At 31.8% G+C, this 17,116-nt stretch overlaps 3 protein-coding genes across 4 annotated transcripts; 1 reads left to right on the top strand and 2 right to left on the bottom strand.

The window, feature by feature from the left end:
- Nucleotides 1-4,846: 4,846 nt before the first annotated feature.
- On the bottom strand, nt 4,847-5,335 carry LOC107366052 (uncharacterized). The gene has a single exon (XM_015933627.3). The coding sequence runs from the start codon at nt 5,333-5,335 to the stop codon at nt 4,847-4,849; it is 489 nt and encodes a 162-aa protein (XP_015789113.1).
- A 1,921-nt stretch (nt 5,336-7,256) lies between these two features.
- On the top strand, nt 7,257-9,920 carry LOC112539288 (uncharacterized). Its single transcript, XM_025161695.2, has 2 exons — nt 7,257-7,796; nt 7,892-9,920. The coding sequence occupies exon 2, from the start codon at nt 9,226-9,228 to the stop codon at nt 9,832-9,834; it is 609 nt and encodes a 202-aa protein (XP_025017463.1). The 5' UTR covers nt 7,257-7,796; nt 7,892-9,225; the 3' UTR covers nt 9,835-9,920.
- Nucleotides 9,921-11,495: 1,575 nt separating this feature from the next.
- Nucleotides 11,496-14,951, bottom strand: LOC112539296 (piwi-like protein 3). 2 transcript variants are annotated; one of them, XM_089268287.1, is made up of 4 exons: nt 13,119-14,951; nt 12,864-13,038; nt 12,362-12,781; nt 11,496-12,290 (listed from the first exon to the last, which is right to left on the bottom strand). In XM_089268287.1, exon 1 carries the CDS (start codon nt 13,799-13,801, stop codon nt 13,418-13,420), a length of 384 nt encoding a protein of 127 aa, XP_089124413.1. In that variant the 5' UTR covers nt 13,802-14,951; the 3' UTR covers nt 11,496-12,290; nt 12,362-12,781; nt 12,864-13,038; nt 13,119-13,417. Both variants share the same exon structure in this region, with proteins under 2 accessions (XP_089124413.1, XP_089124414.1).
- Between the last annotated feature and the right edge of the window lie 2,165 nt (nt 14,952-17,116).

Below are 17,116 nucleotides of genomic sequence, written 5' to 3'. Positions count from 1 at the left end.
TGAGGCACAAAAAGTTAAACTTACCTGAGATGTTGAGTCTCTCCAGATTGCAAAGATTTCTGGGATTATGGCTTAACTCATCAAGTGAATAACATCGAAGTTTAAGTTGCTTTATTTTACACACATATTCCTCCAGATATGGACCTAAATGCGTACCGGTAGGGGCAAGCATCTCCAGGTTTTCACATTTTTTTATTATTTCTTCAGAGAAATAACTTTCTTCTTGAATCAAACCTTTTAATTTATTAGCTTTGTTCACAAAATGTAAAATATCGTTTTCATTCAATTTTTGATCCAATTTGGCACGTAAATCTAAAACCTATTAGATTATATAATAAAATAATATATACTATACACATTTTATATACAATATACAATAATGTATAAATATAACAACATAATATAAAAATAGTAATATGATAAAAATATAACATTTTACCTCAATGTTTGGAAATAAATTGACTTGATCATTTACTTTCAATGGACCATATCCGTGAAAATAGACAGTATCCTTTGCTAGTTTTGGTTCACGATTAGAATCTGAAAAGAACAATGAAAGTAAATGAAATCAAAGAATGAAATTTGAATTTAAGTGAATTATGATTATCTATCTTGAACTTGAAATCTTTTCAGTTTCAATCTTTTCACTCTCTACAAAAAAAAAGTTGTCTAACAGTTGCTAATATTATAATATATTAACAATTTTTAAACTTACCGAAACGCATTAGATACTTGACAGATTTAAGTCGATTTTTATAAATAATCACCTTCCAACGTTCACCAACTGAAAATAGAAAGTGAAAATTTATTACAAATTTGAAAATTTACAATCATGATTACTTACTTGAACACAAGCTAATTAAACCCTGTAAATCATGAATGTGGCTGAAAATTTCAAGCAAACAATCTTCATCAAGATCAATTATGCGTTTGGGTGGAGTGGAAGTTGACATTCCCGTAGAAGAGCCTATTCTGGCTCGTTTTTGAACGCGAGTCGGTTTAATCATTTCAGGATGCTTCTCCTGAGTCCATGGGATAATTTTCATGCACTGTATTTCATCATCATCGTCATAATCACATAACACTATATCCTCCATCGAAATATTAACTTGATCAGCATCAATTTTAGCAATTTTTATACGCAATAAAATGAGATAGAGACACTAAAAGAAATTAAACAATGAGAAAAAAACAAATATATTTAAATATATGGAACAATTGATAATGAAAAAAAACTGATGAAATGAGAAATACTTTTAGATATTATAGCAAAAGTATAAATACTTACAGATGCAACAATTAATATGATGAAGGGATGGAACAAAACATGATAAATGATGCAAAACTGATGCAAAGATTGACTGGATGTAAATGATGAGAAACAAATGAGAAACAAATGAAAAGTTATAATGGAAAACGATGATAATTGATGAAAGTGTAAAGTTGAAATGGATTTCAAAGGGTCACAAGATTTAAGGAAAAAGACCTGTTTGGTCAGAAGTCAACAACAATAATAAGAATAATTTTTCCGTATTGAAAAGACCTGCGTGAAGGGATGTGGATTGGTGTAAATAGGCGCCGTCTACCAATGGGATAATCAAGCATCTAGAGTATATATTAGGCTGTCCGGCTCAATGTGTCGGGACTTTGACCGTCAATAGATGGCACAAGTTTTGACCTTAAATACACATGCGTGGTATCAAAATGACCGTTGAAGACTAGAGAACACATTTTTAAGCTAGTTTCAAAGTTTCACAAAATGGCTGCCCCACAAATTCTTTTTGATTCATTTAGTGATGAAGAAGTTAAAGTTTTTATAAAAATCGGTGTCATGATGAATCAATCCGCTGGTGTTATTCATTCCAATCTCAACAGACTATTGCCCGACAAGTGTCCTACCGATAGAACCGTTCAAAGATGGGCCAAGAGGTTCAGGGATGGAGACCCAACCATTAAAGTGGAAAAAGGTGGTTCAACACCTGATGAGACCTTACGCAATGAAAGAGTAGCCAAAATTAGAGATGCTTTGGACTATTCGAGGAACTGGTCAGTGAGGTCGTTAGCGAGCGCAACAGCAGTTCCGAAATCAACGCTACATGAATTACTCAGGCAAGAGTTTGGAATGTCTAAAAGACTCGGAAAATGGGTCCCCCATAAGTTGACGCAGGAGCAGAAAGATATGCGCTGTATCGCGTGCGCAAGTAACTTACAGACGTATAGAAAGACCAAATCTTTGCTCGAACGCACGATAACTATCGATGAGACATGGGTCCAACTTTATATGGCACCGAATAGGGACCAGTCCAGACAATGGCTATCAGCAGGTGAGCAACCAGAAAATGTCGTAGCTGCAAACATACACGGGGACAAGAGGATGCTCATCATGGCGATGGACTACAAGGGAATAGCTTTTTATCGCCTTTTGCCTCCAAAAACCACTGTAACAGGTGATGTTTACGCCAGCTTTCTCCGTGAGAAAATGTTAGCATATGTTGGTCGCCGCAACGCAGACAAGGTGTGGCTACTCCACGATAATGCGCGACCGCATAGAGCTGCTGTTGTTAGAGAGTTTCTCCAAGATAAAGAAATTTCGCTTTGGACCCACCCCCCCTATTCCCCTGACATTAGTCCGCTGGACTTCAATTGTTTTAGCCAGTTAAAGAGGGGCCTAAAAGGAACCAAACACCAAAATTGGGACGAGTTCGAAACAGCCCTTAATTCCGTTATAAGTGACCTCAATGGGCGTGGCCTAATGAATGGAATTCTGAAACTTCCGGAGCGGTGGCAACGCGTAATTGAGGCTGAGGGTGATTACATTTGATGTGTAACATTTCATTTAATTGTATTGAGAAATAAAAAAGTTATCGAAAATTAAAGTCCCGACACATTGAGCCGGACAGCCTAATAATATTAGATACAATTTTAATGTTAATTTCTTCAAACAGTCTGGACCCTTTACTGTTTAATGTTTACTAATGAATCTTGGAAAATGAAGATGAAAATGAAAATGAAGATGAAAATGAAGATAAAAATGAAGATGAAAATGAAGATGAAAATAAAAATAAAAACTTAATTCCTAATTCTTAATTGTATTTGCATACTTTCATTGCTACACATAAACATTTTTCACCGAGGATTCACTGATCAGGTCAATGTAAATCATCCAGCAAACAGTATACAAAAAATCTTATTTTATTCCCCAATTTTAAGATTAATATTATGATAAACAAAAGAGTAACAAAGAGTATGTTTGTTACTTTAGACGCCAATAAAATATGGAAGATTTTCAACACAGCTTTTAACCTTTTCCAAAAGAAAAGATCGAAATTTCGACTCGACTTCTACCATCACCTTATTTGTCAGTATTTGGTCAAGTTTAATTTAATCATTACATTTATGTCAACCCAAAATCCAGATTTGAAGCTATTACTAATTGATAATCTTGAGGAAAAGCTTGAAGCTAATTTTTTGTTTGCGTATGAATTAGTGTGATGAACGGACATTACACTGAAAAATATATATATATTAATACATCTAACTGATGATTTTTAATCACTAAACTCGGATCATTGTTTAAAACTTCAATTAATCAAAATCCTTGGAAGAGTTGAAATGATATTTTGTTGAATTTGAGATTCAATGAAAAATAGTGCATATATTCATCTCAAAGCCATACTAAAAACAGACTGACACCTGAAGATAAAGATTAAGATGATCCACACACTCAACACTCAAAACACACTCAATAGTTCATTCTTTATCTCTGGTCTAAGAAAGTGTATAAGAAATGTATAATCTGTTGGATGGATTAGCAAGCAAATGTTAAGGCTTATTGTAAAAGTATTGGGAATTGAATATTCACAAAGGATGAAGACCAAAAGAATAAGATAAACTGCCTAGTGAGAAATCTTTTTGTAAGAATCAAATATGATGTGAAATTTTATGCTGGATTCATTACTTTCATCCATTTTTCGCGATAACTTTTCGCCTTTGAGATATCACGAAAAAACGTAGAAAATGCATAAGGACGAGTATCACGGAAACCAGAGGTGAAAGCACTTTCTGAATGATTTTTTTAAATGCAAATTCAATTCTGATTTCCATGAAGCGATTCATTTTGATCTAAAATGGCGCAAAACTGGCCATTTTTTCGATAAATGCATTAGTTAGCGTTTTGATCTGAGAAATGGCCAGTTTTGCGCCATTTTAGATCAAAATCAAGATCAAATTTATATCTTGTGTGTTCTTTACAAAAAAAATCATTTTTAGGCAGTTTTTACCTTCCTCCTTAATGCTTAATGCAAAATTAAAAGATATAGTCTTAGCTGCAAAATGAACAATGTTTAAGATTCAAGTCCTTTTCTTGAGCTAATTACATCGACTTTGAAACAATATGCTTATCTTAAACTAGCGCAATCAATTCAAAATAAATTGGTTAATGCTAAAGCATCAAGTCTTTATGCTTTTATAAACGCTATCAAACAATTTCAATTACAATCAATATACTGATCTCGCTCATGTTGAAGCTAGTGTTGATATCACTTTTCATAACCGAAAATATTAATCAACATGAATTTCAAAATAGACAATTGTGTATCAATAATCAAATAGTTTTAATTTAATTTCTGTACCAGGATGATGCCTGATCCTTAAAAGGTTTTAATTCAATTGATTGTGTGAATTAAGACAAATTGTCTTACCTTTTTTTGTCTCAAAGTTGGAATAGTTAATTGTAGAAAAGGCTTTCAACTTACATTAATCTTTGCTATTGATTGAAGATTGAGTTTTTGCTTTGAAATGTTCATTTTCATTTGTAATTTAATTTAGACAATTTAAACATAGTCTTTTATGTACAATTAAATCTTTTTCTTTTGATAGCATTTTTATTGAACTGATTATACAGGCGTTTCCTTTCAGCTTTCGTCATATTGCATGGTTTTTGAATAGGAATGAAACTATCGCTATCAACCTCTATAGCATGATTATCTTCTGATCCTGGTAACAGGTATTCTTTAGCCATACCGCCATTCTCCCATGAATCTTGTGTATTATCGGTTTGAGGTTGAGTGTTAATGGCTGGTTTTGATGGCTGGACAACTGGATTGAACATCTCACGGATGGCTTGACGATTGTCACCGCATTCCATAACGTGAATTTCCGTTTCATAAGGTTTTACACGATGAAGGGAGTTAAAGTGACATTTCTTAAGTTTAGGTGAATTTGGATCTTTCGCACATTTACTCATGTGAGCCAGCATTCGTCTTGATAAAACTAGATGGTGAGGTTGGTATGGACATTGTTGTAACTTATCTCCATCAAAGTAAAAAGTGGCCATATTTTCTTGAAGTCTAATTGTACTGAAAAATAAATGAAAAAGATGTTAAAACTGGGGAAATGATAAACTTTGAGTAGTAGCATACTTACAGATTTTAGCAATTAATATGATGATGAGTTGATGGTATAACGCGAATGTTAATTATGAAATTGACGATAAATGATGCAAAGTTGGACTGGATGTAAAATGATGGCTATGTTGGCTGATGATGCAAAATGATGAGAAACTGGTGAACCGTTTTCAGAACGAATAGACTATGGTTAGTTTTTGATGGAAACCAATTCAAAGTAAGATCGTTGTGTAAATGATAAGATTTGATCAATTATCATTACACATTAGAGAATGATATGAATTGTAATTACAAACACTAAAAGAAATCAAACAATGAGAAAAAAATACAAATATATTTAAATATATGGAACAATTGATAATGAAAAAAAAACTGATGAAATGAGAAATACTTTTAGATATTATAGCAAAAGTATAAATACTTACAGATGCAACAATTAATATGATGAAGGGATGGAACAAAACATGATAAATGATGCAAAACTGTTGCAAAGATTGACTGGATGTAAATGATGAGAAACAAATGAGAAACAAATGAAAAGTTATAATGGAAAACGATGATAATTGATGAAAGTGTAAAGTTGAAATGGATTTCAAAGGGTCACAAGTAAAGATTTAAGGAAAAAGACCTGTTTGGTCAGAAGTCGACAACAATAATAACCATAATTTTTCCGTATTGAAAAGACCTGCGTGAAGGGATGTGGATTGGTGTAAATAGGCGCCGTCTACCAATGGGATAATCAAGCATCTAGAGTATATAATATTAGATACAATTTTAATGTTAATTTCTTTAAACAGTCTGGACCCTTTACTGTTTAATGTTTACTAATGAATCTGGGTTCAAGTTACTTAACACTTTTATCTTATCTTTGAATCTTTAACCAGAAAATTTGCAACATGACAGTCTGATAGAAACTGGTCATCATTTACATCTTTAAAGTGTATTATTTCATCTTTTTACATCAGTTATTATCATCAGACTTAAATTTTTAAGTTTAATTTTTGTCAGTGATTCCCGTTGTTCCATCAAAGTGAATCCATGAAGTGTTACATCATGTTCATAACCAACATGAATATAGAGGCGAGTCTATTTCGTAGTCTCCAATACAGCTTCAATAATCAAACGAATTGTGAAATAACTTTCATGTGCGAGGGCCAAACTATTAAGTGTCACCGTCATGTGCTTGCTCTTCATTCCTCACACTGACTCAGGGATTTATTCAAAGATCAAACTAATTTTCAGAAGATAAAGATTAAGATGATGGTGTGAATGTTTTTACTTTTGCTTTCTAATCTATCCACACACTCAAAACACACTCACTAGTTCATCTTTATCTCTGGTCTAACAAGTTTTTACTTTAAAGAAAGTATAATCACAGAATATTAGTGGAGCGAAAATTAGTGAATTGATTTAAATTTAAATGGATTAAACTGACCATAACTTGCCTTAAACGCTTACAAGTGATGGCGTTGAGGAAAGTGTTATCTTAAATCATTGTTATTCGTTACATTTTAATTATCTCAAACCAATAATTTCATTTGTGTTTTTGTCCTTCTAGCTTTTTACTCCAGACACCCTTTACACTACTAAAGTGTCCATAACGGACACTCTAAGTGTTAACACATATGGAGAGAACACACAAATTAATGTAAATTTTAGTAAAACTGGGTTCAAAGAGTATTTTAATTTTAAATTAACAAATTGAATATAATTAAAAAATTAGGTTAAAATTAAAATTGAAGGTACAGTAAAACCTCGCAAAGGTTGTATGAAAGTGCCATCTTTGGGATTTAAGATTTTCCCGGGTTTTACAATGCAATTATGTTAATAATTTCAAAGAGTTATCTAAACAATATCGCTAAGCGGCAGGATCGCTAACAACCTTGTAAGGTTGCGAGGTTGCGTCCTTGCGAGGTTTTACTGTAATTGAAAAAAGTGACTTATGTGAGCGTTTCATGACTCATGACTCATGAAATTTCTGAATCAGAAGTTCTGATATATTCTATAAAAGAATAGAAATTAAACGTTATCGAAATTTTGACCAAATCTCAATATCGATATCGGAAAAAAATGAATATCATCCATCATTAGATCAGACTCTGATCATCAGAGTCATCTATGAACTTTATAATCAATTACCCTATCAATCTATATGATTTTGTCTTATTGCCGCAGATCTAAAGGGGATGAGGATATTAAATTATTCTGTTTTATCTCTTATCAAAATCAAATAATTATTATTTTTATTGTGATTGATCCTAGTAACCAAAGACTAACAACTTCGCGAGTTATGGGCGCAATAGATTCACTTTTCTCGCCTGACATTTTGCTCACATGTGAAGATGTTTATGGAAATATCGTCAAATGAAAGTATCAACTGGCAAAATGAAGGTTGGTTCCAATTTTACAATTTTTTGATTTATGTTGAATTTTGTTTGTTTGTTTTTTTTACTTATTATGACTTTATATGATAACCTTTGCATTAGAGAGAGTATAAGTTTACCTAAATGGGATCCATGTGATGGTGTCGTGGAGAATGTAAAAAGTCTTATCTTGACAACCTATTCCTACATGTATCTATGTCGTCATCAAACTCAACCATTGTGAAACAATAGAAATTGGCCTCAAATTACGCTAAAATTGAAAACATTTAACGGTGATGCGGTATACAAAGAAAGATAATAACAATTTCTCTGGAAAAATTTGCAAAGAATCCTCTTGAATCTTCAACTGTTACTAAATGGTACTTTAAAAATATCGATTAATGAGTTTAGAAATGGCAGATCACAACTCACCACTATCAGAGGCTCTTAAATTATAATTTGAAAATATTAAATTTGCTCATCTAAACCAAAGACTTCTCAAGGTTCTAGCCAGATCTGGATTCGGAAAATTATGGACTATTCAAAAAGAATCTGTTCAGCTTGGAAGAATCGGCGTTGACATGGTTCTTCACTCTTGTTTAGTCACCGATAAAACTTGTGCTTATACTTTGATCGCTTCCAACTCACTTGTGTCCAGTGATAACATTCAAGTTTTAATTGTTACCCTCACCCTCACCCGAGTGATTGCCTTGCAAGTGTCAGAGATAGTTAAAACTATTGGTACATGCATCGAAAATTTAAAAATAGTTTTAATAGTAACCGGTGGATTTAAAGTTTAAAGAGATAAGGACCACCTGAATTGGTCTGTGTCATCTATCATTAATACCGTTTTTCCAAATTTTTCTTATCAACATATAATACTTTGATTGCTTTGAACTCACTTCTGTCCAGTCCATCATCAATTGTGCCTATTCTTCGAACCCTAAGTTCACTGAAATCTCTGGAGACTGTTAAGCGGCTCTAGAGATCTTCAACCTTTAACTGGTTTTGGTACATTGTCTACATACATTGAGATGAGCCCTTTTAAAAAGATTCAATTCCTGCTTTGAACTTGATTAAAAACTATTTACAGACCAGAAACACGAGCGCAGAAGGAAATGGTCAAATAAGTGACAGTTTTTGCGTCTTTGAAAAAATTATATTTAAATTTTCGCAAAAAGATTCTCCAAACGAGACGTTGATCCATTCATCACTCATTCAACTTGACCAAATCTTTAACCACTGATCTATTATTAAAGTGAAACCTTCATTTATTTTATTTTTTTGTTATACTCAGTATTATAAGAAAACAATAGATGGCGGTACAAGAGGAGCTTCCAATTAAATTCGATAATTAATTCGAATTATTTTATTCATTTATTTATCAAGTCTTTCAAATTTGTGACTGTTTTTGCAAATTTTCAAGTTTTTCTTCAAAAAAAAGTGTTTTCTTGAAAATGTCTTCTAACATTGATGCTATGAAAAGAATCCTTTCCAAGTCACGGCTTTTAGTTTTGATGGAAAACGAAAGAATACAAAATGAAATAAATGTTATGGAAGTGCTAGTGGACGAGTTAAAACAGCTAATAAAGAGAACCAATGGTTTCATCAATCAACAAAAACTTACTCTTGTCACTCGTGAATTCCACTTAAAAACATCTGAAAATGTTCCTTTTTCGTCAGCAAATCGTATTTTTAAAAGTTTACCGGCTTTTCCTGAGAGACCGAGACAAAGACCTAAGATTTTGGATTATCGGTTAATTTTTTTCCTGTTTACAGAAGGATACATTGGAACGAATTTCGCGAACATGAATTATGCAAATTCAGAGGAGAGTTCAAACGAGGAAAATTCAAGTGAGAACGAAATTGAAGAATCTTCACGAGAAGTTCACGAGTCTTCAGAATCTCCAGATTCTTCTAGTTCTCCAGATTCTCCTGGTTCTCCAGAATCTTCTGATTCTCCAGAATCTTCTGATTCTCCAGAATCTCCTGATTCTCCTGGTTCTCCAGATTCTCCTTACTTTCAAAAAATCAAGAATCCCGGAATGTTTTTACGTTTTTACTAAATGAATTAAGCAGGGTATATTATTGTAAATTGCTCAATTTTCTGTAAGTAAAAAATTCTAATAAAAACTGAACTACTTATTTATAATACATATTGAATAATGCTCATAATGAAATTTTTATCATTTTTTACAATTGTCCAGTTTAAAATCGGTTACTAAAAGACAGATCAAGTTCGATTTTCGTTTGAATCGACATATTTCTATGACCACTATAGTTAGCGATCTGAAACTATTTATTTGCTCATAAGTATTGTTGATACAAATTGTGGTTTAAATACTTTTTTCAATTCATAAACTGTTCTCTTGTTTTTGGCCATTGTTCCTAAAACTTTAAACCTCGATATTTCGAGAATGGCTTGACCTAAAATCAGTATTCTTTTCGCAATCACATCATTTAATAATAAATAACTCAATTCAATTTAATAAATTTCTCTTAACGCACTTTGCTTATGCTTTTTGGGCTTTAAATGGACAAGCGTTAGCTTATAACAACAAAACAAACTCATATTAACCCATTTCTTGGGTAAATAAACCAATTTTCTGGTTAAACATTTCAATGTAATGCAAAGACTGCTGCCAAAGGCTCGAACATTTGAGTAAAGAGTTGAAACTTGGTGAACTCTGTTGTAAACTGCAGTCTATTGGTACTATTAAATAATTCGTCCGATAGATAGTTTTCGAGAAAATCAAGGTCAAAGTTGAAACTTTGAACGTCTTTTGTACAGTTGATAATAAAAACCTAATGTCTGTTCAAAGAATAATGATTTTAGGTTATGCCATTGTCGAAATATTGAGGTTCAAAGTTTTTAGGCCAATGGCTGAAATCAAGAGAACCAGTAATAAATCAAAAAAATGATTCAATCCATAATGTGTGCAAATTGTTTTTGTGGACCAATAATGAGTTTCAAATCTTTAACTGTTCCGGTCATAGAAATATGTCGGTTTAAATGCAAATCGAACTTATGTACTTTGCAGGAAAACAAAAGTTTTATTTAAAAAAATAAATGCATTTTCTGGTTAACCATTTAGATTTACATCAGTAAAATAAAGTCTCTTGATAAAATCTACTTCCATAAATGTAAAATCGAATTTAAAAATCAAAACCAAAATTTAACCAAAATTAAGGAGTCTCCGTCAGCATCATTAAAAGCGATTTTCAATGAAGTAAATGTTATTCATAACAATAGTAAATTTTGTAAAAATGTTGTTCCCTGGTCAATTCTTGAAAAAAAAATCTTTGAAAAACCAGTAATTGGATTAGCGTTTAAATCAAAGGTTTACAACTGTTTGCTTTAGTGGTCTAATGAGTCCAAACTTTTTGAGACACTTAAAGCGCATGAAGAAGACACCTAGAGCGCAGTTCCTTACTGAATCCATATCTTCATATTTTGTTCATTTTTTAGGAAAATTTTTTTGCATGATTTCAAATGATGAAACTGTCGCCAACAAGATCAACTTGATCCTTTGTTTAGTTAATTAGGTAGTCTTTTCAATAGCAAACTGTATTGTATTTCTGATTAATTTTACATCTGAAAAATGATTATGCTTTCACCCTTGATACATTTACCTTCACCTTGATAAGTGAAACACTTGTTTAATAATGATTAACGAACATATTGTTTTGTATAAAAAAGTTATTTTAATTTTATCACTAATTAACCTGTGATATTCAGTTTAACATCAAAAACATGAAAGTTACATGTATTATAAAGCATTTCTTTACAGTACATAATATGCCAATCCAAGTCAATAATAATAACGGGTTAGTACTTCAAAATGATGGTTAATCGGGAATATTCAGTTTCCTTGTTGTTGTTCTGGATATCATTGGATTGGATTGAGTGGACAAAATAGCGATTATTAGAGAGTGGAGAGTTGCAATGTTGTGAATATGTTGGTAGAATCATATTTATACTTTAATTTTTTCATTCGGTTTAATGGCATTTGTGGCTGGAATTGTTACCATGATATTAAACACCGTGATTGTGTATAAGGCTACCCTCTACTATCCTTATTGAAATATATTATATAACGACTAATTAAAGAGTGCTTATTCTGGATAACCTTTAATTTCTAGCATTTATTTCATCATAAAACTTTATTCATGATTTGGAGTTGCTCACAAGTTTCCAGATTAAAATAATTAGTGAAGGAAATGAAAAGTTTATTTCGATTTATGGCCAATATGATGAGATGTTTTATTGGTTAAAATCAAAACTCTGAAACTATCTTCGAATCAAGCGAGCAAGTTGTCAAGGATGGTTCAAAAGGAATAAACAAAAGGTGAAATAAGAAAAGACAAAGACGATGGATTAGAGTTTTCTTTACGATTGATTATAAAAAGTAGAGTTGGTTTGCTAAAGCATGATCAGGCTCCTGATGGATGTATCATAATTACCAATCAAAAAGGCCAATTTATATGCATAATGATATGGCACTGGAACAGAAATTTTATCCTATTCAAGAGAAATATTAAATAAAGAAATTAGAAAAGGTTGAATAAGAATGAAATTTTAAATCAACTTACAGTCAAATTATAATCAAGATTGCATAATTTATTGGCCAGTAATTGATGATGGAACGGTTTCCATCGAGTGGTATCCTTAATTATGTGAAACATTGTTGGATTGACGGTTGCAAATCGGGCTGATTGACTGATTAGATAAAAATTGCATCTCTCCTTTCGTGTTACAACTGAATCAATGACAGTACCGGCAATAGGATTCTTTACAGGGCCATTTGGATCTGATCTCGCATTAAGTTGCTTATTAACAGTTATGAATGCAATTCCAGCTTCTGTGAGATCTTCATAACCATCAAGAAGGGCTGATATTTTTTCAACTTCAGTTTTATAAATAAAGCCAATTTGTCCCTGAAAAACCATCATGATAGATAATTATATGCTTGGGAAAACGGTTGTTTTCTCGATTCCAAGCTTCCAATCCACCTTGAAAAGCCAGAGAAAAAAGTTGAAATTAAAAATATCAAAGTAATTGAGAAAAAAACTAAATGAAAATTAAAAAAATTACTTTTGAAATTGGCCGTAAAATTAGAAGACATTTCTTCAAATGTTTTGTGATAAGAAACTTGGGAAAACCATGAAGTTGCTTTTGCATTTGTACTGCAAACAAAAGCTCCAACAGTTTGGTCTCTTTTATCGGTGTCTTTACAAGTACTGAAACCAACAAACATTGTACATTCAGCCTGTTTTAAATAAAAAAAACACTTAATCAATAAACCTTTAAGGTTTAAAATTTGAAAGAGAAAAGTAAATCTTTACTTACCAGAATATGGACTGGCCAAGCTTGAGCACCCATTTTGATGGGCATTCCAGGCTTAAGTCTATTAAAAATTGAATTTCATCATTATTTAAGTCTTTGCTGGTTAGAACTTGATTTAGACAGGGTTTTTCACAGCAAAAATACTGTTTGACAGCATTGTATCGCTTTCGATTGCTGTTGGGCACAACAATAAGAACTATTTTAGCCATACTTGGAATTTTACGGAAATTCTCAATAGTAGTTGATGTTCGATCATTTTCTAGCCACAAAAATTTAGGAGCACTGAGTTTGAAGTCTGTCTCTTATGATCTAACGTTTACCAAGGAAGCAAAATACTGTTCAATTGTACCCTTTTCATGCATAGGCGCAACAATCACCCAATATTTCAAGTCAACAGGTTTAATCAGCTGTTCAGATCTTATAAGGGAATCAAAAGATCCAGATTGTTGTTCACCTGGAATTCCACGGGTTTCATCAGGCAGGAAAATCTGTTCAGGAGGCAGAACTCTTTCGTTTACTTCAGCTGGGTAAGGATCTAATGCTATGTTCCATTGTTCCATTTCAACTCGAGCCTGTTCGTTGTTGATTATTTTATCGACACTTTTTTTCATTATATTCAACCTTTCAACTGGATCTAGGCGAATGTGTTGATCCAATTCACGTTGAAATGACATGTCATTCTTCATATTCTCAGTGATGCCAGTTAATATACACAGTTCAGGTACGAGGATAATATCCTGTTTAAATCCTCCACGCTGTTGTTTCTCAGTTGGTTTAACCAAAAGGAGAGGTTGAATATCATTATTTACTTCAATTTTATATTGATCTTTATACTAATCTTTCAAAGAGATTGAGGTACCTTGTTTATCAAAGTGATAGGTGACTGGATTTTTATCGAAAATAACGTCATCAATTCGGTAAGTCTTTTTATTGAAATGAGACATAATAATTGAGCCACTTAATTCACGACGAGCATTGTTGAAGAATTGTTTGTCGTTGTGCTTAAGCCGCTTTAATATGTCAAGGGCTGAGGTTCTTCGTATAATTTTATAAAGACAGCTGATACCTCCATCATGTTCATTTATAGCAGTCAATATACCAGGCCAGACTTTATCTTGATGATCAGGAATATCTTTTTTTTCTTGATTGAAAAAATTTCATTCCAATCAACTTGAGATTATTTCGCATCTGTGTATTCAATACACTGTATTGTAAAGACTCACCATTTCTGGATGGTTCCATGAAATCTTTCCAGTGGGTTGCATATTTATTGTAACACTCTGCCTATTGTGTGGAGATACGGCTTGAAAATTCAATGGCTCTGCGATTTCTCTTAAAGCCTTTATATCTGCTTCACCGTCGTAAATGTAAGTATTATCGAATACTTCGCGATGCGAATAAATAAGATATCTTCTGATTTTAGGAGACTCTACGATTGGATCGAAATTTACGTGATATCTATGGATAATCACATTAGTAGGAGTTATCATCGAAAAATGATTTGAGCAAAGACAAACAGGAACTTCTCCTTGAAACACCTTGGTAATTGAATCTGGAGGGATTGTCCGGATTAGTGTTTCAGCAGCAAACTGACGATGTGATGATGATGCTCTGCCTCGAGCACGGACAGGAGTTGAAATGTTTGCGGACATTTCGGACGCAATAAAATGAGATAGAGACACTAAAAGAAATTAAACAATGAGAAAAAAATACGAATCCTGAGTCCATGGGATAATTTTCATGCACTGTATTTCTCATCATCGGCATAATCAAATAACACTATATCCTCCATCGAAATATTAACTTGATCAGCATCAATTTTAGCAATTTTTATACGTAATAAAATGAGATAGAGACACTAAAAGAAATCAAACAATGAGAAAAAAAATACAAATATATTTAAATATGGAACAATTGATAATGAAAAAAAACTGATGAAATGAGAAATACTTTTAGATATTATAGCAAAAGTATAAATACCTACAGATGCAACAATTAATATGATGAAGGGATGGAACAAAACATGATAAATGATGCAAAACTGTTGCAAAGATTGACTGGATGTAAATGATGAGAAACAAATGAGAAACAAATGAAAAGTTATAATGGAAAACGATGATAATTGATGAAAGTGTAAAGTTGAAATGGATTTCAAAGGGTCACAAGTAAAGATTTAAGGAAAAAGACCTGTTTGGTCAGAAGTAGAGTTGGACGATAACAATAAAAATATCGATAGTTATCGATAAATTAGATAAAACAATATATCGATAACTTTTTTGAGTTATCGATAAACATTAACATATGTGAATGGGCAATTAAACCTCTTAAGGCCACATCTTATGGTCGAATTTCAAGCTGATTTTATACTGGTTAAAAAATTACTTGCCGTGAAGTCAAATCAAAGTAAAATTGAAGTGAAATCAAACTAGAAAATTTTGAAATGTTGGTTTTTTTTCGAGGCCATACAAAATGTTTTTTATAAAATGCTTCAATTTTCATGATATTTTTTTCGATAACAATAACAATAAATTATCAATAATTTATCGATAAATATCGATAACAATTTATGGAATAACAATATCTATCGATATCTCGTTTTCCAGTTATCGTCCAACTCTAGATGAAATGAATAAATCAAAATTTTGAGCTACACCTTTTTTGTAATGCGGGAAAATATGTAATCATCGTCACTAGTAGCAAATGAAACGCGCTCAATTCAAAAAAAGAGAAACCTAAAACATATGAAACTGAATGTATGAATTTGATTGTAAACTTGATGATAAATACACACAATTTTACTAACTGTTAATAGATGTTTTGAATTCAGCAAAGGTCATCAGATTCACTGGCCAATCATTGTTTATACTGTTTACAATTGAAAACAAATGCATTTAAGGAACCATATTAATATCATTAAATATAAAAACATCATTTAAATAAAGCCTACAAGCTTGATGGTGAAAATTATTGGAAATCAAATACAATTGTTTCAACAAATTAAATTGTGTATTGAGCAGATCACTCCATGATCAATATCTCATTCCATAACCTTAATCTGTTTAATATTAATAATTGAACCCGATTCATTGTGACACCTTATTTCATTTTACGCAATTCATTATTCAAGTCTAGAAACAAATGTTACAAATAGACTCTATTTTTCAGTGCAAATGATCAAAAATATTGTTAAATTATTCTAGAAATATAATCACGATAATGATAAAGAAAATCCGGTCTAGAATCTGTATCAAAATCAATATGCAAAAGTTATTATATCAACGTCTGCTTATGCTCAGAATATATTTTATTATCAATTTAATGCAGACACAATGATCAGTTTAAAGATGTATTTTAGATACACTTATGTAGACTTATCTATTGAACATTTTATCAAAATTATTAGATTTTTCGTGATCTAATATTATGTCAGTCTTAAATTGCGATACCAAGTACATTGATAAACTGTTTCAATGAAATTGAATGAATATTCCCATGCCTTTTCACATGATAATTTCCTGTTTTGCCAATATGATTGATTGAAATTTGCATTTGTCTCAACAGTAATCAATATATTGAATATTGAACAACACATTCAAGGGTTATGTCCTAACATAGACTGCTATTTGCTCGTAACCAAGTGAATGATCAGTAAAGCAATTTGATTTATTTGAACCCAATAAAGATAATTAAAGGCATAAAAAAGGCAAAAGTCGCAATTCAATTATTCACAGCTTTCACACATTCATTTAAATAATTAAAAATGGTAACTAAATTGTCAATATTGTTGTTATTCATTGTCAAAATTGATGGGCCATCAATAAGATGAATATGATTTTAAGTTGAAACCCTTTTGGTTTTAGTCACAACGAAATTACATTTTATCGGAATAAACAAGCAAAGACTTTTATTAGTACAGTTAATTAGGTGTCAATAAATCAATAATTGAATCTAATCGGTTGAAGCAGACAATCCATCAACTAATTCAAGAAATGATGATTAAT

This window comes from Tetranychus urticae, chromosome 2, assembly GCF_039701765.1.
Source record: "Tetranychus urticae isolate SD_2017Ah chromosome 2, NJAU_TeUrti_SD_1.0, whole genome shotgun sequence".
NCBI lineage: Eukaryota > Metazoa > Arthropoda > Arachnida > Trombidiformes > Tetranychidae > Tetranychus > Tetranychus urticae.
Note: the sequence above shows the minus strand (reverse complement) of the source record. Positions and strands in the feature narration are given on the sequence as shown.

What these genes read in the sequence shown, in the direction of transcription:
- LOC107366052 (XM_015933627.3), bottom strand. Translation starts at nt 5,335, where the DNA reads ATGGCCACTTTTTACTTTGATGGAGATAAGTTACAACAATGTCCATAC.
- LOC112539288 (XM_025161695.2), top strand. Translation starts at nt 9,226, where the DNA reads ATGTCTTCTAACATTGATGCTATGAAAAGAATCCTTTCCAAGTCACGG.
- LOC112539296 (XM_089268287.1), bottom strand. Translation starts at nt 13,801, where the DNA reads ATGAAGAATGACATGTCATTTCAACGTGAATTGGATCAACACATTCGC.